This window comes from Anguilla rostrata, chromosome 15, assembly GCF_018555375.3.
Source record: "Anguilla rostrata isolate EN2019 chromosome 15, ASM1855537v3, whole genome shotgun sequence".
Taxonomy (NCBI): domain Eukaryota; kingdom Metazoa; phylum Chordata; class Actinopteri; order Anguilliformes; family Anguillidae; genus Anguilla; species Anguilla rostrata.
In genome coordinates this window covers 875569-901404 of record NC_057947.1, presented here as the reverse complement: position 1 = coordinate 901404, position 25836 = coordinate 875569, and the positions used below count along the sequence as shown (strand labels likewise).

Genomic DNA, 25836 nt, shown 5'->3' with positions numbered 1-25836 from the left:
AAAGGGATTTTTACACTTTCCAAACTTCTTTTAATTAGACTCCTGTGACTTGGTGTCTTGGGTACAGGTTCCTTACAGGTTATATATCACCTCTCTGTCATCCTAAACCTCACAAGCACATATGCCTTAAGACCTGCAGCTTCTCACCAATCCAGTCAGCCCCAGCTTTATCTGTTCTGAGCAGTTCTGTGGCTGATTTATCTCACCAAACATTGAATTGTTCTCTATAGAAGCGACTCTGAATGGCTTTTTAAAAGGCTTTGCGTTTTGAATACCACCATGCAGGTGATGAAAGGTTTCTTTTTCTTTTCTTTTGGCTTTCACCTGGGTATTCGCCTGAGATTATGTTTTCTTCTCTTTCTTTTTTTCCTCGAGGTTACGCGCATCAAATAAAAAAAGTGTTTTTGACTCCCTGGATACCACGTAGGCCAGCCCTCTGGTGCTCTGACTCTAATGGAAATGATAAAGCATTTTAATTAGACTGGCTCTCAGCCGTAACCCACGTGGGCTCCATGCGGGAGATCAGTTCTTACTGAAGGCCAGAGCGACATACTAAAGCATCAAAACTTTGTATACTGTGAGTTACCTAACATTCTACATGGTAGTGGCACATTAATTTAATACAGGCACAATATCATGTTATCAATATGAAATATTCATGCCTGTAATTGTGTTACAGATGTGGTTTGCTTTGATGTGTAATTTATATCTCACAGGTATAACAAGCTGATAAAGCAAGCCTGCTTAATTGGTTGCACACTGTTAAAGAAAAAAAACACTGAATTAATGGCTGTGAAAAAGAGAAAAATTAAGTTCTTATTTTTTGTGGCTGTGAAAAAGAGAAAAATTAAGTTCTTATTTTGTGTGCTAGCTTATCAATGATATGAACTACTCTGTGTGTGTGTTTTATATATATATATATATATATATATATATATATATATATATATCAAAGTTCAAAACAGTTCGTAACAAAAGTTTTTTTGAGGAGAGTTTAACTAAAGTAATACCACAGAATGATATGCCTATTACAAGCAGCATCAAAAAAACTTATTATCTTTCATGAGGCTAAATTGTCCTTGAGAATTGATCTAAAGATCTGGAGTGCTAAAAACATAATAACAGTAGCAACTTAACATAGCATGATTATAGTAGCATAATGCCAAAACCTTGTCTGAAATGAGGTTATCAGTGGCTGGTTTTAAAAAGAAATGCATTATCTGTATTTTTAGCCAACCACAATTTTAATTTTAGCACTATTTAATTATATGGTTTTCCAGAAATGTGAACTTATTCATTCATTCATTCATTCATTCATGCTTTAGTGCTCACCAGCAGCAGTCCTAATCACAGAGAGTCAGAGTCTGCTGGCTTTTCTTTTTCATACACCTCAAAACAAGGGAATTCATTTTACCTTAACACTAAGTATGTGTTGTTTATTTTTCAGAACTTTTTTCCAGAATTGTGGGGGAATCATGTATTTGATATTAGACATTACAAATTTCACGTAGCGTTTTACTTAGCATCAGTGACATCATAAATGTGCTTGATTGACACCGAATCTGTGGGCGTAGCCTGAGAACTTCTGGTGGTCAAATACTGGGAATGAACACTGGCTTTTTTGTGTGAAGCAAAAGTAACTCAGGTGTTGAGTGAAAAATGTTTGTTTGTTGTTTGTTTTCTTGTTTGTTTGTTGTTTGTTTGCTTGTTTGTGTAAAATGTCCTTTTTTCCATTGCTCATAATGTGCTCTTTCTCTTCCTCAGGTAGAACTGCCGCAGGTTCCCCAGTGGCGGAGATCAGACGTTTTCCACCATGAATCGAGCGTTTAACAGGAAAAAAGGTAGAATACCCACAATGCCTCTCGATTCTTTGGTGTCCCTGTCTCTGCCTGCGTAGAAGGTTCCGGAGAAATGGGCAGAACAGAACCCTGTACTCGTCAGGTAGCCCCAGCCCTCCTCCTAATCTTGCTCCTGCCAGCCAGACATATCAGCAGCCATCTGCCCCCCCCAAAATGACCCAGTGGAGTCCTTAATGGGATAAGCCGCATGATGCACTGGAGACCATTTTAGGGCCTGCGTATCCTGCTCTGGTGATCTTCCAAATGATCAGTCTCATTGGCCTGGCAGAAATCACCTGAGACAGGGCTCGGCAAAAAGCAGACACCTGTCCTGATTGGTCACGTGTAACACTGCACTGTCTGAAAAGGCTGTAATAAGTTTCCCATAAAGAAATATATATGCAAATATACTTATGTGTTTATGTTTAAGGTGTAAATGATCCCTGAAATCAACTACTGTAGTTTTCATTTGAAGATTGTGGTTACATTTATTTAAGGGCTTTTTTCTTCTTTTAGCATGTCAGCATTAAAGGGTTCAGTTGGGGACTGGCTTTATCACCGTCCGTCCATCCATCCATTAGTTATACCCGCTTATTTAGCAGGTAATTTAGTCAGGAAGATGATGAGCATTATTGGGCTGAATGGCCTGTTCTCGTCATTATATTATGTTATGTTATCATGGGCAGGGTCACGGGCGGTGCTGGAGCCGATCCCAGTGTGCATTGCGCGAGAGGCAGGAATACACCTTGGACAGGCTGCCAATATATTGCAGGGCACACACCATTCACTCCCACACTCATACCTATGGGCAATTTAGATTAACTGCATGTCTTTGGACTGTGGGAGGAAACCGGAGTACCCGGGGAGAACATGCAAACTCCACACAGAAAGGCTCAGGCCGGATTCGAACCCACGACCTTCTTGCTGTGAGGCGACAGTGCTACTCACTGCACCACCGTGCCACCATATCACAAATCAGAATAAGTGGAATCAGTTAGTCTACAGTAAGTCTGCGGGTGATAATGCCAACTTCATTTAAATTGCTGATGCGCGCTATTCACACTATACTCTTTGCCTTGTGCTAATGTGTCCATTTACACTAGCAAATGTGTACAGGCTGAGCACTGTTCTGCTCTCTGTGAATCTACACATGGGAGGGTGAAGTCATCTTACATAAATGGGCATGAAAGCTTTTCATAGTGAGACAGAAGTTTTCCACTCTCTCTGGAAGCACAGACTTCTTACTGCGGGAATGTGGAGTGAGCTTCAGAACAAAGCATCTATTATCTTAATCCATGACATAAATATTCTATGGTGTTTGTGGAGAAAATGTGAGTAACCTCGAATAATCCCATTCCTGTCCTGTTGATTAGTTTGCACTCACGCACATTGCAGCCAGCATGTCGGAACATTATTATGTGCATTTAATATTTCATACTAAGCATGCAAGATCAAATTGCAGCGGAAAATAGCTGATGTAATCATGGGAATCATCAGGACCTTATTAATTGTGATTGTGCCGCTGGTCTATTTTATCAGATACAGCTCTCCTCCATGCCGGCTCACTGCTGGAACAGGGCTTTCTGTACTGCACTTAATCACCTCTGTTCATTATGGATTGAATATTGAATGTTGAAGAACTTATAACATCTCTCTCTCTCTCTCTCTGTCTGTCTTGCTTTCTCTCTCTTTCTCTTCTGCTCTCTCTCTCTCTCTTTTGCTTGCTCTCGCTTTCTCTCTCTCAAATCTATTCTCTCTTTATGTCTAAGTCTATGTCTGGCTCCTTGGGTAACTGTGATGCCCCTAGACAAGGTGTTGGTCAGTATGGGCACCCAGCCACCCCCCACTGTGACTCAAATGCAGATCAGATACCCCAGAGTGGCAGCGGGGCACTGAGCTGTTCAGACTCATGGGTCAGTAAACATCTCATGTCACTTATCAAAAAAGTAGAGAGGTATTAACCTCTGCTTCCAAGTCCAAATTCCAACACGCTTTCACTCCCCAGCTCACCACAGCAAAAACATTGAGTTTTCAGGTGACCTGCCTTGGCAAAATAAAGGTGAATCACATAGATTGGACACACGGAGTGTGAGTCATTCATCCAGTGTAATCAGAACCAGGAAGGTAAGAGTGATCCTCGTTTTAAATGATACTGCTGTAGAATCACTGTGGTAGTTTCTAGAACACCCATCCAAGCTGATTTTCTCTCTCTTAAATGCCCTCTTCATAAGCCTAGGGGCTTAATGGAATTATTTATTTTGTAATTACAGTATTGCATGTTTTTCTGGTGATTACTGGAAAACATCAAAGGATTTTAAAAAATGTGGCTGAATTCATCAGCTCCAGTCTTTCCTGTAATGTTAATGTGTAAAAACACTGTGCAGGTGAATGGTAACCGGTGAATTGCAATGGCTGAATTGTAAAGGGTGAATGGTAATGGCTAAATTGTAAAGGGTGAATGGTAAAGGCTGAATGGTAATGACTGAATGGTAAAGGGTGAATGATAATGGCTAAATTGTAAAGGGTGAATGGTAAAGGCTGAATCGTAATGGCTGAATTGTAAAGGATGAATGGTAAAGGCTGGATTGTAAAGGGTTAATGGTAAATGGCTTAATTGTAGTAAAGGGTGAATGGTAAAGGCTGAATGGTAATGGCTGAATTGTAAAGGGTGAATGGTAAAGGCTGAATGCTAATGGATGAATGGTAAAGGCAGAATGGTAATAGCCAAATTGTAAAGAGTGAAGGCTGAATGGTAATGGCTGAATTGTAAAGGGTGAATAGTAATGGCTGAATTATAAAGGGTGAATGGTAATGGCTGAACTGTAAAGGGTGAATGGTAATGGCTGAATTGTAAAGGGCAAATGGTAAATGGCTGGATGGTAATGGCTGAATTGTAAAGGGCGAATGGTAAATGGCTGGATGGTAATGGCTGAATTGTAAAGGGCGATTGGTAAATGGCTGAGTGGTGATGGCTGGATGGTAATGGGTGAAGGTTGAATGGTAAAGGTGCATCTCATGGGGGTATTATGGTGCTTTCCATCATGTTCTTCAATTGAAGTGCTTTTTTGGATTTGTTTATTTTATTACTTTTAAAACATAATCCTCTAAGGAGTTGTTTTTCACCCAAGGGTATTTTAAGTTATCCCTTTCTGGGGAAACTGTTTGGCTGATTTTACATTTTAAATCCCTCTAAGACTATTTTTGCATGTCCATGCAGTCTGATTCAAATCCCTTGCTGGCCACGCTAAATTTTTGTAACGTTCTGTTGGTAATTGTATTTTCTTACATTGCTTTTTCTCTGAACGTGCAATTTGGGGTAGCAGTCATTGACTCCTTGAAATTATGTTTTGCTTCACTTATGATTAAACACAAAAAAATCAAACCCAAAAGTCTGTGATTAGCATCCAAATGCATTATGTAAAAAATGTTTTTTGTTTTTTTTGAAAATTCATTAATATTTGTTCTGAAAACAGGCTGAAACATTACAAAGTTTGTTCCTGATCACCTTTCATTCCAGCAAATGTCTCACTGCATTGCAGACTGGACTGTGCATGTTCATCAGACAGCACAAAGTTAAGGGAAATCATACTTTGCATTTAACCTTTGATCGCTATGATTATTGTTCTCTTTTTGCTGTGGGATTTCATTGCAGTAACGCGGGAGAGTGACTGAGGACTGACCTTGAGTCAGTTTGCTGATGATTTAATCAAAAAAGTGTGAAACTGTCTGCGATCACAAACACTCAATTGGGCTCCGACACTGTTATCTCATCAATGCACTTTGCAGACAAACCCACTGCAGCATCCGACAGGTTATGGAGACAGCGAGCATCCTGGAGCTTAACATCCAGCCGTCCAACAAGTGGTGTTGGTCATATGTACTGTAGGACAAACAGGAAAATTGCAGTACAGGGTTTATTTACATTCCAATTATATGCTCAGTGTGCATTTCAGTCTCTTAACACCCCACAATCTTCTTTGTTAAACTGCGGAATGGGATTCCATTTCTTATTTCTGTAAATAGAATCTTTCAAAGCAGCACTGTACTGTATATAGGACAACTTTAATTGTAAATCCCATTTGAAAGGCTTTTAATAAGATTAGGGAACCCAAGCAATGTTTTATTAATGCCGGGAACAGGCCTGCCCGGGGGCCTCACCATCCTTATCCCTGGAAGCGCCGGAAGAGTTTATCGCGCCCTGCAGACCGTACAGGGGCTGCCACTGAATATTAAAGTGTAGATGAGCTATTCCTTCTCCCAATGGCGGCTCATGTGCTGGTTAAATGAGACGCTTTGCTCATCTAGCCAGTTCCCGCTGGTGAGGGTGGAGGTGGAAGGCTGTCTAGCATTAGAAACCCAAAAAGGTGCACGAGCCCGGAGTTATGGAGGCTGGTGTGTGGAGAGGTATGGAGGCTGGTGTGTGGGGAGTTATGGGGGCTGATGTGTGGGGAGTTATGGGGGCTGATGTGTGGGGAGTTATAGAGGCTGATGTGTGGGGAGTTATGGAGGCTGATGTGTGAGGAGTTATGGAGGCTGATGTGTGGGGAGTTATGAGGCTGATGTGTGGGGAGTTATGGAGGCTGATGTGTGGGGAGTTATGGAGGCTGATGTGTGAGGAGTTATGGAGGCTGATGTGTGGGGAGTTATGGGGGCTGATGTGTGGGGAGTTATGGAGGCTGATGTGTGGGGAGTTATGGAGGCTGATGTGTGGGGAGTTATGGAGGTTGATGTGTGGGGAGTTATGGGGGGTGATGTGTGGTGAGTTATGGAGGCTGATGTGTGGGGAGTTATGGAGGCTGATGTGTGGGGAGTTATGGGGGGTGATGTGTGGGGAGTTATGGAGGCTGATGTGTGGGGAGTTATGGGGGGTGATGTGTGGTGAGTTATGGAGGCTGATGTGTGAGGAGTTATGGAGGCTGATGTGTGGGGAGTTATGGAGGCTGATGTGTGGGGAGTTATGGAGGCTGATGTGTGGGAGTTATGGAGGCTGATGTGTGGGGAGTTATGAGGCTGATGTGTGGGAGTTATGGAGGCTGATGTGTGGGGAGTTATGGAGGCTGATGTGTGGGGAGTTATGGAGGCTGGTGTGTGGGGAGTTATGGAGGCTGATTTGTGGGGAGTTATGAGGCTGATGTGTGGGGAGTTATGGAGGCTGATGTGTGGGGAGTTATGGAGGCTGATGTGTGGGGAGTTATGGAGGCTGATGTGTGGGGAGTTATGAGGCTGATGTGTGGGGAGTTATGGAGGCTGATGTGTGGGGAGTTATGGAGGCTGATGTGTGGGGAGTTATGGAGGCTGGTGTGTGGGGAGTTATGGAGGCTGATTTGTGGGGAGTTATGAGGCTGATGTGTGGGGAGTTATGGAGGCTGATTTGTGGGGAGTTATGAGGCTGATGTGTGGGGAGCTATGGAGGCTGATGTGTGGGGAGTTATGAGGCTGGTGTGTGAGGAGTTATGGGGGCTGATGTGTGGGGGAGAATGTGAAGAGGTGGCGATGCATTATTCCAGTGTAACATTTGATTAACCTTTCTGAGGGAACTCGGACAATCACTTAGCTCACTTTGACAAATCTGTGATGTTAACTCTTTCAGCGCTGAACCTTTCTGCTGGATCAGATTGCAGTGCATACTATACCAAGATATAGCATAAACATCCTCTATAAAAGAAACAGAATCGCCTGTTATGCATATGTATTTGTGTGTACAGTATAGCCATTGTCACAGTTCTTAATATGATTTTTATATCTGATATATGATAATGTATTGTACAGAATTTAATGTCATGGGACATAATGGAAGTTGGTGTGTGTACCTGCGTGCGTGCGTGTGTGTGTGTGTGCATGTGTGTGTGTGTGTGTGTGTGTGTGTACATTTGTTTGGATATAAAGAAAGGATTAAAAAAATTTTGGTCAATAATTCATGTCTGTTGCTGCAGTGAATTTCTGGTCCTCCATAATCTTTATGCTCATAATCCGGCCCTTGTTTCCCCATGCAGGGCTAAAGCTCTAGCTCACTGTGAAGTGTATCATTTCCATTGCACAGTGCCTTCTATTTGTCATTCTAATGACAACAGATAAAGGGCCTGGACCTGGACTGGAAAATTAGATGCTGAGAGAATATTTTGGAGCATGAATTCAGCGTAGTGCCTGACCCACCAAAAAAAATGGCATGCTTTCTTCTCCATCTGAACAGAAAGTCAATTTCAAACTATCCTTCACTATGATAGAGATTGCATCTTTTTTAAATCGGTACATCATAAATCACCTCCTCTAAAGCCTGAATGTGCGTTGCAGTGCTCCAGTAGGACTGGGCAGAGGGAGGCGTGCGCACCCTCTAGAGAACCCTGTGTGGAGGGGAGGGTCTTATGGGCCTGTCAGTTTTGTGGTCTCAGCCATGACCCTGTTCTCCTTCAGCTCAGCGTCCCCATCAGTGGACTGAAGCCTGGAGGCCTGTTTGGTGCAAACACCCACCTTCTTATCTGAAAAGGAAGTTGTTGTTGATTTAGACCTTAAACATTGTCTGCATTTATTTCTATATTTCTGTTTCTATTATATTGTTATTGATCTCAAAAGCGAGAAAATTACTCTCATGGAACATTTTTTGACAAATTTGTTATATGTTTTGCTTAATGTCTAGAATTGTCAAAAATGTTATACCTGTATATGTTTGTCGTTTTTTTAGGTACGCTATTTGTAGCTATATTTGGTTATAAAAACATTGAGCTGAAGACTAGTGGATATGTTAGAGAAGAGAGATGCTGTTGATGATATGCAATCAGAAGCACAAATCTGAAGGTCAGAGAACTGTAACAGAGGCTATTTGCATAGCACATTCTTCAGACTCACACATAGTGTTCCACATACATGAATCACAATGTATTGTACATGCATGCAAGCAAATAAAATATAATTCATAAAAAACAAAAATGATGCTACAGAAACAGTCTTAAAGAAGTCTTTTAACATGGCTTAAAAAAATTGGTAAGTGTTGATATTGGAAGCATAAAATAACATCTAGGGTGGGCAAGGAAAGATGGATTCATTGCTATATTCCATAACTACATGTGCTTTTAATTATTTAATCATTTGATTTGCATTGATAAGCTTACAGGTGAATGCTAAATGCTATTTGTGTGCCTCTGTGTGAAGCCTGTTATCGTGGTGTAGTCTGTTAATTAACCTGTGTTGGCATGTCCAGATAATTAGCTAATTGCGGCAAGGTAATTGGCTGAAATAGAAACCTGCATAGATACTGGCCCTTTGTGTCTGTCTCAAAGTGTGGGGGAGCATTTCTCAGGTGTGGGGAGAGTTCCTCAGGTGTGGGGGAGTATTCCTCAGGTGTGGGGAGAGTTCCTCAGGTGTGGGGGAGTATTCCTTAGGTGTGAGGAGAATTTCTCAAGTGTGGGGATAGTTCCTCAGGTGTGGGGAGAATTCCTCAGGTGTGGGGGAGAATTCCTCAGGTGTTGGGGAGCTAGAGCTGATATTATATCTGTGGGGTTGGGGTTATTGTGATAAATCCAGAAGAGCCCCTAAATAAATCAGTCCCCTCTGGAGCTGTCTTTTCATCATCGCTTCTGTAAAACGGCAAAATGGCGGGAAGCACAGACCATTGCGTTCAATCCAAACGCAGTTTGTTATTGAGAAGACGCTCGGCCAAACGTTTCTCTGGGACAGGCCCGCAGGTCCATTGACTTTTTCTAAGCACGTGCCAAATGCTCAGAAAAGCTAGCGGATCATATAGCCGTCGCTCCCCGAGCTGTGATTTATGTACGTCCTCCACTTACAGTTTTGTCCTAGAGCACCATTTAAATGTCATCATTAGAAGGGGACAGAGGAAAAAAACAGCTCGAACCTCTGCGACCTCTGACATTCTCACTCCATTCCAAATGCAAGCTGGCGCATGCTAGTCTCGTTTAGCAGCGTTTTAATCGATCCCCCCCCCCACACCAGAGGGGGCAGTCACGCTGAAGACACTGGCAGTCATGCTGTAAATAATTGCACAGACATACGATTCCTTACAACGCGGCTGCCCTTGCCAGTGTTTAATTGTGATTTGAAGGAACGTTGACTTAAACGTGTCATTTACAGTAGCTTTGCAAATTGACCTTTCAGTCAGTCTTCCAAAGTCCTGCAGGGTGGGGGGGGGGGGGGCGCGTGACCTTTACTACGGACCATGGGGGTGGGGGAAGGGGGGGAGGGCAGAGGGAGGAGCCCAGCAGGACTGAACAAGCGAAAGCCGGAGATGGATGAGTACATGCAATCTGTAATAAAACTAGGCCCTGGACTTTAACTGCTTAATAAAATGCAAGGCTAGAAATGCCAGCGCACACTCTATTTATCTTCCGTTCAGACCTTAAAATAGGGTGGTTATATTATGAACAGGGAATCAAGAGTCATTGCTTTCTCTTTCACCTGAATGAAAAATAACCCCCACAGTTATGCAAACGAAACGTTATGCAAACGTGTGTGCGCGTGTGTGTGTGCATGAGGCATTCAGCCTTTTCCAAAATGTATAATTATTTATTTGATTCCATGCTTAAACATCTGTTGAATGCAGATGCTAGGCACCATTACTGTAAAGCACTCTTTGAAGGATTTTCAGTCATTTCCACAGGAATTTTAAATGTGAAAATGAGGGATTAGCTGTCCATTTTGTCCTGAGAATGTGAAAATGTGGTCCAGGGTTTTAAGTGTATGTGAGACTGCCTCACTGGGTATTTCTGGAATTATGCCTAAGAATAAAACTACAGATAATGAGCTTGGTAACTTGATGGTTGCTAAGCCTGGATTTTGTCCCTTGTAGGCTAGACAAAGAAGAATCTAATTATAATTAATGAATACTTACAGACATAGAATCTGCTCACTGCCCTGCTCTGATATTACTAAGCTCTACAGGACTCCGTGGTTGCCTGCCTCAGATAACTCTCTGATGTCTTGTAATGCAGACTTCAGAAAGATCAAAGTAAGCAAGCCAGTTGGCACACTTTACTAACATGATGGTGCCTTGTAAATATATGTACAGTGTTGTAGAGTAATGATGTTACTATAAAAAAGGGTCATGATTCATGTTTCCAGCAGTTACCGAGGAGCAGTCAGTCTCTGTCTGGGGCTCCTTCCTTACTCTTCCCTCCTCTTCCTCATATAAGCTGTGCTGTAGTGACAGGAATTGGTGACAGGTGATGGATTTATTGAGTCATAGCTGGCCATATTTTATTGCTCATGCTCAAATTCAGAATCATCACAAAAACCTCTTCATCATCCTCATCTCCACAGCAACATTCCCTCCTGCCCTGATGGTAGGGGGGTTCCAAGCTGGGTCCTGCTGTCCTGTACGGTTGCAACCTGGGGTCCTACACTGGTTTCACACTGGGGCTCCATATGGAGGTTCCACACTGGGGTTCTACACTGGGGCTCCATATGGAGGTTCCACGCTGGAGTTCTACACTGGGGCTCCATATGGAGGTTACACAATGGGGTTCTACACTGGGGCTCCATATGAAGTTTCCACACTGGAGTTCTACACTGGGGCTCCATATGGAGTTTCCACGCTGGGTTTACATTTGGGGGGGGGGGGGGTGGTTTCACTCTGGGGTTCTGCACAGCAGTACAGTGCAATAACTAATTTGTCAAGAATATGATTTTTCACTAATTTTTCACTGTTATTATTTTGACCTTTTTTTCTTTGTATTTTTCCAGCCAAAGCAGAGTTAATAAAAAGTGCACAGTCATGAAATGGCAGTTTGTCTGCCAGTGCAGCCTCACTGTTTTCACACTGATGACTCAGGGCGTGTGAAAACTGAGCATGTGTCCTAAATGTGAAAACTGAGCATGTGTCCTAAACGTGAAAACTGAGCATGTGTCCTAAATGTGAAAACTGAGCTTGTCCTAAACGAGAAAACTGAGCATGCATCCTAAATATGTCTTATGGTGAAAGGGCTCCAGCTGTGTTGGCAGCTGCCCTCCCGGCCTTAAGAGAGCGCCCCCTACCTCCCCGCCGAGCTGGGGCATGTCTGTCCTTGCCCCACCCGTCCCCGTTCCAGGCTGGGGCGTGTCTGTTCTGATGCTGTGACCCCCAGGTCTGGATCCCTCCCCATCACCTCCATCACCCCGCATTGCAGGAGTCAGCACGCAGAGTTCTTCAGTGTGGTCTGTGAAGAAGAAGAACTGCTCCTTCCCCCACAGTCCCTCACTCAGAGCACCACAGAGAGCCTCACTTCACACATTCATTACGTTGGAAGCCCATGTTACGATTAAATCCAAAGCATGCACTTCTAAATCACAAACGAGTCTTCTGCTGCCCTCACATAATTGAGCACCGAAAGTGGCACCTCAGCCCCATCTGTCAACAGAAGGCACTGAGGGAGTCCTTTAATAAGCATGCGCTAGCTTATCACTTCGACATGTCAGCCATTACAGCAACAGAATATACTCAAAAATTTTGTATTTTAAAAATATGCTATCTATTAACCAGATCAAAAGCTATAATCTATCCATCCATCCATTATCTATACTCGCTTATTCCTGGTCAGGGTCATGGAAGGTGCTGGACCCTATCTCAGCATGCATTGGGTGAGAGGCAGGACTACACCCTGGACAGGCCATCAGTCTATTATAGGATACACATACCATTAGAAAATATATTGAAAACATATCATAATATACAGTATAGACAAGCATGCCAATGATTGCTGCCGTCAGATATTGAAATATATGCAGTATATGAGTTTTATTTTCCAAAAAGTCCCCATCATATTTTTACTGTATTTCAATATATTCAGTTTCCATTAGGGAGTTGTCAGCTATTTCTGGTGCTTAATAGATCATTTAAAAACAAAGACATAATTTCATTGTAATAAATGGATTACTTTCTGTGTGAATCATCATCCTGCATTTAGTAATTTGTCAGTAGATTGAGTTAAATCTACAGCATGACTAAGACTCTACAATAGTGCTCTGGCATCTCTACTGGTGTCAGCTGCTTCTGAAGCTAGTTGTGTCTCAGCTAAATCTCCTGTGCCTGTGCTGGTCCTATACTTGTACTGGGTCAGTGCTTGTACTGGTTTAGTACCTGTACTGGTTCTGCACCTGTGCTGGTCCTATAACTATACTGGTTCTTACCTGTAGCGGTTCTGTTCTTGTACTGATCCGAACACCTGGTCTGTAGTGTATGGATAACTCCTATATTCTACAGCTGGTCTGTAGTGTATGGATAACTCCTGTATCCTACAGCTGGTCTGTAGTGTTTGGATAACTTCTATATTCTACGGCTGGTCTGTAGTGTATGGATAACTCCTATATTCTACAGCTGGTCTGTAGTGAATGGATAACTCCTATATTCTACAGCTGGTCTGTAGTGCATGGATAACTCCTATATTCTACAGCTGGTCTGTAGTGTATGGATAACTCCTATATTGTACAGCTGGTCTGTAGTATATAGATAACTCCTATATTCTACAGCTGGTCTGTAGTGTATGGATAACTCCTATATTGTACAGCTGGTCTGTAGTATATAGATAACTCCTATATTCTACAGCTGGTCTGTAGTGTATGGATAACTCCTATATTCTACAGCTGGTCTGTAGTGTATGGATAACTTCTATATTCTACAGGAATGAACAGGAACCCTGGGGTTTTCTTAGTGCTCTTTTCCCCATGATTAAATGTGTAATGGTGTATGGCATTAAGGTTGTGAATTGTGATGGTTATGAAGTTGGTTGACCACCTGTCTTCAGTGAATGATGGCGTGACACCAGCTTATTCATGTAAACGCTGTAGCATAAATCACGCTTTGGACTCGAGCCTTTTGTCATTTGTACTGGTTCATTCATTTCATTTTGTTGTTGTTTTTACTCCTCTCTTTCAGATAAGTCCTGGATGCACACTCCAGAGGCCCTGGCAAAACATTATATTGCATATAATGCCAAGGTATGTTTCAGGGAGATGATTTATCTGTTCGCATTATTGTTTTTGCAGGAATGGATGACCATTTATTGAATGAGATTTTTAAGCCAAGTCTGAGCTATGGAAGACCAGATCTGCTCCTCTGGTTAGGAGAATGTCAGGGCTCCACACCCTCTACTCTCGGCTGAAAGCTCACCCGCTTTTCCATGGCATGTTCCGTGCTGCCATGCCAGTTTAGGAACTGGTCCTCTCATTAGTTTTCTCTTTTGGTTGGCAGAACATCACACAATAGCTGTGAAATGAAGAAAGCTGAGTGGAAACCGTAGGTTCAGTCGATCTAAAGCTGGGTTTAGGAAAAGACTAGTGACCTCAGCTGTGATGTAGTGCCTACACAGATGCCTATACACTGAATTACAATCCAGTGATTGGACTGAAACTGTGTCCAGCTGGAAGAAGCACTGTAGAGAGACTGGAAGTGGTAGGTAGGGGGGCTGTGACGGTTCACACAAAGAAGAAGTGGGCAGCTGTCAGCCCATCCCCACACTGGATCTGGGGTCTGCCTGTGCCGTGATCCCGGCTGTGGCTTTGAACACAAGTGTGTTCTGTGCAGACCCAGCCCTTGGGCTGAGCATCTGCTGTGGACGTCTGGAGCGCAGACAGAGGTGATGGCCACTGGCTTGTTTTCCACCGATGGCTAAAGGCAGGGGAGTGGGTGTGGGTGTGGGAGGTAGAGTGGGTGTCGGTATGGGAGTGGGTATAGGAGTGGATGTGCGTGTGGGTATGGGAGTGGGTGTGGGAGTGGATGTGGGAGTGGGTGTGGGAGTGTGTATGGGTGTGGAAGTGAGTGTGGGAGTGGATGTGGGAGTGGGTGTGGGTGTGGGTATGGGTGTGGGAGTGGGAGTGAGTGTGGGTGTGGGTGTGGGAGTGGGTGTGGGAGTGTGTACGGGTGTGGGAGTGAGTGTGGGTGTGAGAGTGGGTGTGGATATGGGTGTGGATATGGGTGCGGAGTGGCTGTGGGAGTGTCCTGTGTGCAGTCTGCTGTAAAAGTGTCCTGTGCACTCTGTAGAGGAGAGGGAAATGGGCTGGGAGAGTACACTCTGCCTCAACTTCTTCCCCACAGGAAGAGTCCACTGCCACACGCTAACATTTAGCAACTGCGCATGTCTCACCATACATGAAGATGAATTAAATTAACTGGGCAAAACCAAACTGACGCAGTTATATGTGCCCTGTTTGAAAAGTTTTCAGCTGAACTGCTTTGTGGTTAACATTAATAATTTTAAGTGTTGAGTGACTGTGTTACTTGTGTGGCCGAATTTTAATGGGAGATACTGTATAATTTTTAAAATGCTGCGCACATGGAATTGCATGACAGAAGGTGAACAGCACCCTCTGTTGGATAGCCTTATGGTGGCTGGGGGGTGGGGGGGGGGGGGGGGATTAAACTTCAAACTTTAAAAAATGATCAAATGAACCACTCTCTCAAGTAATCAGTCAGGCATCTTTTCATCTCCGTAATTCTTGCCAAAATCAAAGACGGCACCCTGAGACAATAAGTTTTATATTTGAATTTGTTTAAACAATTTGCTGTTGATGCTTGCACTGTGTTATTTCATTTAATGTATTTTCTGCAGAATTAAAATATGTTTGCATAATGTATTGGTCTGCTGTCCTCACTTTGAAATCAACAAATGTATTTGAGTTTCTTTGGAAGAGCTGGAACCGATTCTTTGTGCTTCTTCTTATGGCCTTTTCTACCTCGCTAAATGTGTAATTACTGTGCATTTGTTACCTTAGCTATGAAGCATACATAATTTGTTGTAATTGCTTACTGTGTGTGTGCGTGTGTGTGAGCGAGATGCATTTTTATGCTGTTTTCTAATTGAATTATAGTTCCTTGGAAACACAGAAGTTGATCAACCTAAAGGCACAGAAGTTGTGAGAGATGCAGTGAGAAAACTGAAAGTAAGTTGTATGTATTATCTGTTCATTTCAGTAGTGTTTAATGCATTACCGAGTCATTTCAGTAGTGTTTAATGCATTACCGAGTCATTTCAGTGGTGTTTAATGCATTATCTGTTCATTTCAGTAGTGTTTAATGCATTATCTGTTCATTTCAGTAGTGTTTAATGCATTACCAATTAATTTCAGTAGTGTTTAACGCATTGCCAATTCATTTCAGTAGTGTTTAATGCATTACCAATTCATTTCAGTAGTGTTTAATGTATTATCTGTTCATTTCAGTAGTGTTTAATGCATTACCAATTCATTTCAGTGGTGTTTAATGCATTACCTGTTCATTTCAGTAGTGTTTAATGTATTACCTGTTCACTTCAGTATAGTGTTTAATGCATTACCTGTTAATTTTAGTCGTGTTTAATGTATTACCTGTTCATTTCAGTAGTGTTTAATGTATTACCAATTATCTCTTTGTATAGTGGTGTTTTATGCATTCTAATTTCATTTTAGTACTGTTATGTATCATCTGTTCCTTTTAGTATTGATGTATGTATTATTCATTCTTTTTAGTACCATTTAATATAACATTCATTCAGTTAGTCAGGATCTATCCATCATCTATTCATGTTAATGCTTTAATGCATTGTATATTCATTTTTTATTGGTTCATGCATTATCAATTAATTTCAGTTGTGTTTCATGTATTATCTTTTCATTTTAGCAGTGTTTTATGGTTGATCTATTCATTTCAGCAGTGTTATATTATGTTATGCTCCTTACAATAATCTGTATGGTGTGTGCCCAGTTCTATAAGCTCAAATAGATGTTACTCAAGTTTGCTCATAGATTTCTATTTGCTTGGTGTTGTGCTAAGACTTCATGGATTACATGCAGATGCATAAACTGCCTGTGTACTCCTGCGGTCTGCACCACTCAAACAGAACATGCATACTCTTGCTGGCTGTGGTCGTTTGGGCGATGAGGCAGGCTAAGCTGAATTGAATCAAAGCAAATTGAAGTGAATTGAACAACAGAAATCTAAATGCGTGTCAGACCCTCCTTCTCCATTATGCAGTCAATTTGATCTTATCGTATACAACTTTATTGCCCCAGAAGTCCCAGGGGAAAGAAGTCTGATTGCAGTATTTACCAAGACATGCAACTCAACATTTAATCTGGTTAATAAACAGTTAATCAACTGAAAATGTTTTATTAATGTTTATTGTGTGGTGGTGGTGAGGTGGGGGAGTGGGGTGAGGGGGTTGGTTGGTTATGAAAACCAATGGTTTGTTAAACCACTGATATAAGCACAGCAAATATAAAACCTGTGGAATCATGAGCTCCAGGAAGTGCCAGAACATTTTGGCCAAGAAACGGGCCTCACCTTGGCTCAAAGCCTTAACTAGGCTGCAGATGGGTCAAAACACCACTCAACATTATCTCTGGGATGGGAGGGCACAGAGCAAGGAGAAGGGGTGTGAATAATTCTGATATTTAAAAAAATACATAACTTTGATGAGAAATAAATTATTACTTGAGTAATTTGTTTTGTATTAAATAATCAAATTTTCCCATTTCTTGGGAATACAGTATAGCTCATTACTTGTATTGTGTATGTTATCACACACCCACACTCAGGCAGGCAGACACACACATGTGCTCACACACACACGCAAGCACACACTCACATGGTCACACACGCACACTCATACGCTCACACACACACACAGGCAGACACACATGGTAACACACACGCACACACACACACACACACACACACAGGCAGACACTCACATGGTAACACACACACGCAGGCAGACACTCACATGGTAACACGCACACACACACACACACACACACACACACCTAGGCAGACACTCACAGGGTAACACGCACACACACACACACACACACACGTAGGCAGACACTCACATGGTAACACACACATGCAAGCAGACGCTCACATGGTAACACACACACACACACACACACTCACACACACTGCGGTGATCTGTTGTGCTAGCAAAAGGGCCAGAACACCCCCCACCCCACCCCGCTGTACTTTCTGCTGTCCTTGGAATAAGGCGTAAATATTTTTTTATGTCCGGAGAATTTTCAGAGAAGATTTCTAGTGTTGCAAATTACTTTTAATGAATTGATTTTCTTTTTGCATATTCATTTCTGTGCATCATTTCACGTGCTAATATTTTCCTCAGAGATATGCAAGACAGCAGATCTTTTGACTGAATGATGCACATCTTACTGTAATACTTTTTTTGATAGGAAGCCTTTGCTACACTGACATAGCGCTGTGCTGTCATTGGCTCGTCTGAACTGCGTTCAATGGTCTGTAACTTTTATTGGAGGTTTTGTGTAATTATACTTAAAATTGAGGCATTTATTTTCAAAAACCTATCATCTGATTATTGTGTGTGTGTGTGTGTGTGTGTGTGTGTGTGTGTGTGTGTATATATTATGGCTGTCAAAGTTAACGCGGTAATAACGCGTTAACGCAAATTCGTTTTAACGGCACTTATTTTTTTTTTTGATGCATTAACACACATTCTGTTATGATGACCATTTGCCCGACCTGTATGCTGCGTTCAAGACAACTCGGAACTAGTAAAAAACGAGGTCCGACTTGTGAAAAAAGCAACTGAACGGCAGTCGAACTCGGAATTATATGGCAAGCCGTTTTAGCTTTAATTTATTTCTATAGGATATCGAAAATTCAAATTCTAACTAGTTAGAATGCAAATTCTTGATATCACAAATTCGATTTTAACTAATTAAAATGCATATTATTGATATCGGAAATTAAATTGTAACTAGTTAAAATGCCAATTCTTGATGTCATGGAAAGTTAATATTTAACTAGTTCAAACCAAATCTCGATGAAGGAAGTTGTATTCTACTATGCATTGTCAGTTATTCTCTGATAATGGATACAATGAGTGCTGTGTGGAATTTGAACGCTCTAATGCTGTAATAATGTATATTACTTCACATGAAGTTTTTTTTAGATATGACGAAAAAATTCTATATAAATCATACTGATATCAACAATATAATTTCAACTAGTTAAAATACCTATTTCTGATATCATGAATTTTTTTAACTAGTTAAAATTGGAATTCTTGATATCAGGAATTCCGTTTTAACTAGTTAAAATTGGAATTATTGATATGAATAATAGAATTTTAACTAGTTTTAATTAGAATGTCCAATTTTAACTAGTTAAAATACAATTCTTGATATCAAGAATTCCTATTTTAACTAGTTAAAATTTAATTCTTGATATCAAAAATGAAAGGTCCCATTGAAATGAATGGCGAAAACGCTTGAATTAAAACTAGTTACAATTGAATTTCTGATATCAAGAATTATTCTCACTAGTTATAATTGTATTTGTGATATCCTCTATAAATGAATTAAAGCTAAAACGGCTTGCCATAGTATTATAGGTCGGATATTCGAGCATCATTTCTGAGCTCCGACTTTTTTTACTTCCGGATTGGTGACGTCACAGTAAGATAAATGGCGGCATTTGTAGTTCGTGGTAAGAAAGGAAAATGGTGTATTCAGGCTTTCCATGCATTTTCATTTGGGTGTGTGGTTATGTGATATGCGTTAGTATCATTTATGTTTCCCATTCATAATAGCAATATGTGAAATTTAAACGTTACGATATCCATCAGCAACTTTTTTCGCTAGCCAGCTTAGCTAGCAAACGTTACTTTTCTCAGAAATAAATGCTGCAAATGATACAACGAAACACCTGATAGTGATAGCATATTTACATTTCAGTACTACTACAGCCTAACTAGTTTCGCGGTTTCACTCTATTTATTCACTTAATATACTCCTTAACAATAAAATAAAGCAGCGTTTTCTGTCGGAATCCATGTTTTCTCGAGTAAAACAGCGTGAACGCAGTTTTTCATTGTCTGGGCATATTTTTCAGAGGAAGCGAGCTGCCCTGTCGTCCGTCAATGTAAACAGGCTTGTCTGTTTTTGCACCGGGTTCGGTGCAAAGAAATAGAAGTAGCCTATAACCTAACTGTTGTATCCAAAGAAATGGGAGTATAACCTAACTGTTGTATCCAAAGAAATGGGAGTATAGCCTAACTGCAATATTCTAGTTCGAGTCCTAGTTCTGTATTATACTCCCTTTCCACTGTTTCCTGCTCACTTTAGCCTATTTATTGTTTGTTTTATTTTGTATCATCTTCTTTTGATTCCACATAGTAGAAGGGGATGTTTTCGTGAGCCTTTATTTTCCCCATGTGAGGTTGGACACAATTACATTGTGTGATTTGCTTTAGAAGTGCAAGGGATCCAGGGAATGATCTTTGAGAAATGGAAAATTTAGCTGACCAATGTACCTGTTGTACAATGTGTCTGTTGTTGTGAGGCATTGAGGTCCATCATTTTGTGTTAATGCTTAAAAAAAACGGGATGTTTTAGTGAACCTTTATAAGTGTAAAGTTAGACACGTTACATTGTGTGAGTACTCATATTACTAAGTAATGTTAAATTTAGCACGTCAATATGCCCATCTGTTGTTGCCTGTTGGGCTTGAGTTTGCCATGTTATGATTCGAGCATATTTTTTTATGCTAAATGCAGTGCCTTTGATGGTTTCTGAACAATATTTGTCATTGTTTTGGGTTGTTAATTGATTTCCAATAATAAATAAACATACATTTGCATAAAGCAAGCATATTTGTCCTCTCCCATGTTGATAAGAGTATTAGACACTTGAAAAACATCCCTTTGCGGTACATTTTGAACAGATAAAAAATGTGCAATTAATTTGCGATTACTGGCGATTAACTATGGACAATCATGCGATTAATCACGATTAAATATTTTATTTGATTGACAGTCCTAATATATATATATATATATTATAATAATATATATATAATATATATATAATATAATATATATATATATAATTATATAATATATTATATATATATATATATATATATATATATGGTAAATCCATGAATGGCTTCAGATTGCATTGTATGGGGTTACTATGGGACGGAGTGTAGCACAGTGGGTAAGGAACTAGACTTGTAACCGAAAGGTCGCAGGTTCGATTCCCGGGTAGGACACTGCCGTTGTACCCTTGAGCAAGGTACTTAACCGAAATTGCTTCAGTATATATCCAGCTGTATAAATGGATACAATGTAAAATGCTATGTAAAAAAAGTTGTGTAAGTCTGCTAAATGCCTGTAATGTAATGTAGTGTACTATGGAATGTATTAAGCATCAGCAACAGTACAAGAAAGCAATTCCATTATTACAATATCGACTTACATCAGTCCATCAGTTCCGAAACACAGATGGAATGGCAGTTCAGTGTATTACCAGGTTCTGAGCTGTTGGGTGCAGGTCCTTGATGATGTCATGAAGGACCTTACGTAATGGCCAACGATTATTTTGGTCTCATTGCATATCTCCTCCCATTGTTAGAGGCAAATAAAAGTATTCTCTCTTGCTAAAATAGCTTATTTGAATCAACCCCAATAAAGGTCCAGGCTTGCAAAATGAAGTTCATGTAATTTATTGACAAGGCCATTTCTTGTAAAGCTGTACAGCAATGACATAAATAAAGTTTGTTACAAACTTGCAAACTTGTTTATTTATTTTTTTCGTATATCTACGCAGACAACAATATATCAGAATTAGCATATAATTACTAGCATTCATCTAGACTAACCATGGTCAGGGGATTGTAAGAACGATATGTCTTCCAATTTATCTACATTAATTAAGTCAAACACAATAAATATAACACAATTAATGCTGCTTGAAGCATATTAAGATTTATTGCAGTGTAATTACATCATTTTCATCATTAACTATTTGTAACATGTCCTACTTGTAATAAAAATTGCAAAATCGCAGGCTTGTCACTAGTTCAACTACATTCTACAGTCAGTAGTCAATGATGCCACAGTAGATACATATTTTAACCTTTAGTATTTTAACAGCTGTTCATGCAGTACTTATAGCCTTTCATTTTGAGCATATCTATTGCCTGTACGACCATAGTATAGTTCAGTTGAAATTTTTCTCACTTGGTCGTCTCTCTATCCTGCTGGCTGTGCGCATGCATGTATGTAAGGATCAGAAACCTGTAGTTAAGGGTCTTTTAACAATAATAGCATTCTTACATTTCTCTCCAAGAGTGGCGGAAATCATTTCCAGTCCATTACCTGGACTCTATTGGCGCCCTTTGGAAGAGCGGTTATCTGTTCCTTTTTATAAGTGATGGATAAAAGATTATTATGGTGCCATTGTTAAAATGTAGCAAAGTAACTGGCCCTGTCTGGTCTTAAAGTATGGTCTTAAAGCATGTTAAGACTGAAGGAAAATGATTTGACCAGTACAGTATGACTTATGTGGTACTGATTTTATATTGTCATATTATTTGCTCATGGCAGCTAAATTACAATACAGAGTGCAGAGTGTAAATATGCAAAGCAGTGTGTGTATTTCGGATACATGTGGAAGATAACGGAAACTATTGCTGCTGTGGGGTCACAGAAAACATGGAGATTTTCTTGTTTTCCTCACTCTGAATGGCCCGTGATCCCAGCTCATTAGTTGGGAGTTTTACTCATCTTATTTATAGAGGACCCAAATCTTATGTTAGTATTTTTTATAACATAAGACTTGAATGCTAGGATAACAGAAGCAACAGAAGTTTCTGAGACTGCACTACTCAAATCTCAGTCTCACTGGCTTGTCTCTCAGGTGCCAGAAATAAGCAGGTTATTTTAATTTCTCAGTAGAACAATAGAGAAAAATAAAATTGTTGTTCATTGTAACACACAGGCCAATTTAACAGTGAAGTTAAACTCAGAAATTCTTGGAAATAGACTTAGCAAATGTGCAGTGAATTGCGTTTCTCCTCTGGCCTTGGACATTCAAGGTGAAAGCACAGCTTTAGTGACCCTGGTATAATCATTTCATTAGGCTTTCCCTTGGGAAATGTAGTGGCATTATGTGTGTGTGTGTGTGTGTGTGTGTGTGCGTGCGTGTGTGAATGCATGTGTGTGTGCACGCACATTCATGTGTGTGTGCATGCATGTGTGCGTGCATGTGTGTGTGCGTTCATGTGTGTGTGTGTGCATGTGTGTGTATGTGTGCGTGTGCATGTGTACATTTGTGCGTGTCTGTGTGTGCATGCATGTATGCGTGCATGTGTGTGTGTGCGCATGTGTGCATGCATGTGTATTTATTGAGGTAAGCGTGTCAGCATCAGCTGTAAAATATCTGTGATGCAGTTGTGTATAGTGATATATTTATTGACTGTATTATCTAGTCAAAATGAATTAACAGCTTTGTGTTTATAGTGTGTGCATGCTGTATGGACTGAATAGCTGATTATTAAGAAAAGTTGTACATTTTAAATAATAATCACGTTATTGATTATGGAGGATTCCGTCTATCCATCTTTTGGAGAAGACTGTAGCACATTCTTGCTTGTGGAGCTGTCTTGAATGAAGATGAATGGCTCTTTCCTGGCTGCCGACAGGCCCTGTTTGTTTGGAGCGCTTGCAGAGATAAGCGCGAGTCCCTGCTTGTCTCTCAGACTGCCTTGGCATTATTTTTTACACAGCCCTCATTTGTCAAATGACCCGGCATAATGACTTTGGCGGCTTCTGCGTGTGCTCGGCTGTGTTTCAGTCAGAGTTTTTATATGGAAAGTGAAACGGTGCAGAGAAGCAAACGAGGGATAAAGGATTACACATCACTACAATAACGTCGCTCTGCTAATGATGCTAAAAATGTTCTTGGGTTAAGCCAGGGGTGTCAAACTCCTGTCCAGGAGGACCACAGTCTCTGCCGGTATTTGTGCTTTCCTATCAATCAGCGGCCAGTTAAGGGCATTGAGAGAACGGTCTGTGGATTTTTTAGCCCATCGGTGACTCAAATGAATCACTGGCGTGAATTCTGACACCCATGATTTAATCTGTGCAAACAGCGGTGGGGAAAGGATTCAGGCTGAGTTCACACTTGATCAACCCCTGGTTCCCTATTTGAATTATGTTTCCTCTTCTTTCACATATTTATGTCTTATCCTTCCGTTAACCCTTTTCTTTCTTCCTCTGTGTTTTCCCGTCCTTTATTTCTCTGGTCTTAACCACAAAGGCAGTGGATGTCAAGTGTGGAGTTCTCATCTAACCAAGGTAAGAATGATGAATTCAGTCTTGGAGTTATTTTTCTTCCTGGGTGAGATGAACTCCACACTTGATGAACACATTTTTTCTTTGCTTTTTCTACTTTCTTGCATTCTTGTGTTACAAATGGTATGCTCAAATCATTTTTATTTTTCCAAGAGGAAAATTGACAAAATGGAGATCAGTGTTATGTGTCCAGCCAGTTGAAGCTCTTCTTACCTTGATCTCATTTTTCCTCTGGTTAGTTTGTGCGTGGAGTTCCTTCTTACCGGAGCAAAAGCACTCAGTACTTAGGGGTGCTTTTCCAGCGTAGCGCCTGCTTCTGAAGGGCCCAGTTCATTTGTCCCTTCTCCCTTCACAGTTCCAGAGGCATATCAAGAAGTCTGAGGGCCAGAAAACTCCGAAAGTGGAACTGCAAATCTCAATCTACGGTGTGAAGCTATTAGACCCAAAAACAAAGGTGCGTTATAATGTGCAATGCCGTAGTCTCTGAGTCATACACAGGCTTTGCAAAGCTGTGCTTCAGAAGGAGTATGTAATGAGGTACTGCCTTTAACAACTTAAATTTGATTAAACTTGTCAATATGAACAAACAGCTTTGTGTTTGTAGGTTTTTGTACACTCAGCTTACATCAGGTCACAGTGTTGATTGAGTGGTTGTTCTTTAAGAAAAGTTTAACTTTAGAAAAATCACTGGTTATGGGTTATCCATCTTTTGGAGAAAACTGTAGCAGATTCTTGCATTTGGAGCTGTTTTGAACCTGGACTATTGGCTCTTTTCTTGCTGTTGACAAGCTATGTATTTTTGGATGGTTTACAGAGATCAGCACTAGTTAAAAGAATGTATCTCCCCTTGTGAGCAATAAAATGTCATGAACAGAATGTTTCATTCAGAATGTTCTGGCATTGTAAAATGTAAAATTATGTACGCAGAGATGTACCCAGATATAAAATGTCACATCTGTCTGTATTTCCCTGCCATAATCTTCTTTTGATGAAAAACCCAAACTTGTTGAGTTTAACTTCACTATCACAGTGAAGAATTAATGGGACAAGGCAAGGCAAATTTAACAAGATTCCATTTTTGCTGGAACAGGAAAGAACATTTACATCTTACAGCATTATCTTTCCTGTCACGGAGGTGTCAGCAAATAACCTCCAAGGTTTTTGTGTCATTGCCCTTTGGTATGAATGGTACAAACTACAGGCAATGTGGAGTCTTTTTTTATAGCGTACCCAAAACTATTCTTCAGGCCAATCCGCTCCTCTGTCCTAACTGTTTGCCTTTCTAAATTGTTCACAAACATTAGACACTTCGGGTACTCTTTCGGCAAGAGTGAAGTGTAAGATAGGGGTAAGCACACACGTTGAGCATGAAATATCAAATGTGGGAACGAGCAACAGTTCTTAGACACTGATGACACCGCTGAACTCAGGCAGTCTTGTCACTGACAGGCTATCCTGCAGTGAGTCCTGCTTATTTTTAACAGGCATTTCAACCAAAACGAGGTTGAAAGGTTAAGACTCAAGGTAGTCTCATTATAAGAATGCATGCTTGGCAACATATGTGCTGCAAACCCCAAGTAGTAAGCAAGGCTTTTTATGCTTTGTTTTTTTATTTATTTATGTTTTTTTTTTAGCAATTCTTTATAACTTGGTTCAGTCAGGACATTTATAATTCAATGATTTAGACCCACTGAACTCAATGGGACCATAACTGAGTTAAATAGGTCTAGGACTTCTTATATACACACAACTTCAGAAGCAAGGTTGATCTGCTGACATCATCAGACCAGTGCGTCTGCTGCCCCCCAGTGGATGTGGACACAGGTGCGTTTGCTGTGTACACTGGGTGCAGTAGCGTTGGGCCTCTCGTCCTCTGAACGTCTCAGTGAGCGATTGAGCTGTTTCTGGCTCCACTGTGTGGCGTTTCATTC

The 25836-nt window shown here is 40.8% G+C and overlaps 1 protein-coding gene across 11 annotated transcripts in view; it reads left to right on the top strand.

Annotated features, from left to right (window-relative positions):
- The window catches only part of gulp1a (GULP PTB domain containing engulfment adaptor 1a), a 148718-nt gene that overhangs the window by 113344 nt on the left and 9538 nt on the right, over nt 1-25836 (top strand). For 6 of the 11 annotated variants that reach the window (XM_064310509.1, XM_064310508.1, XM_064310519.1 and 3 more), the window contains exons 2-5: nt 1765-1841; nt 13699-13760; nt 15630-15701; nt 24261-24359. In XM_064310509.1, the coding sequence (XP_064166579.1) occupies nt 1814-1841; nt 13699-13760; nt 15630-15701; nt 24261-24359 (261 nt within the window). In that variant the 5' untranslated portion in view covers nt 1765-1813. Of the gene's footprint in view, nt 1-1764; nt 1842-3837; nt 3963-13698; nt 13761-15629; nt 15702-24260; nt 24360-25836 lie in introns of those variants that run through there. The other 5 variants (XM_064310511.1, XM_064310513.1, XM_064310514.1 and 2 more) reach the window with 2 other exon arrangements.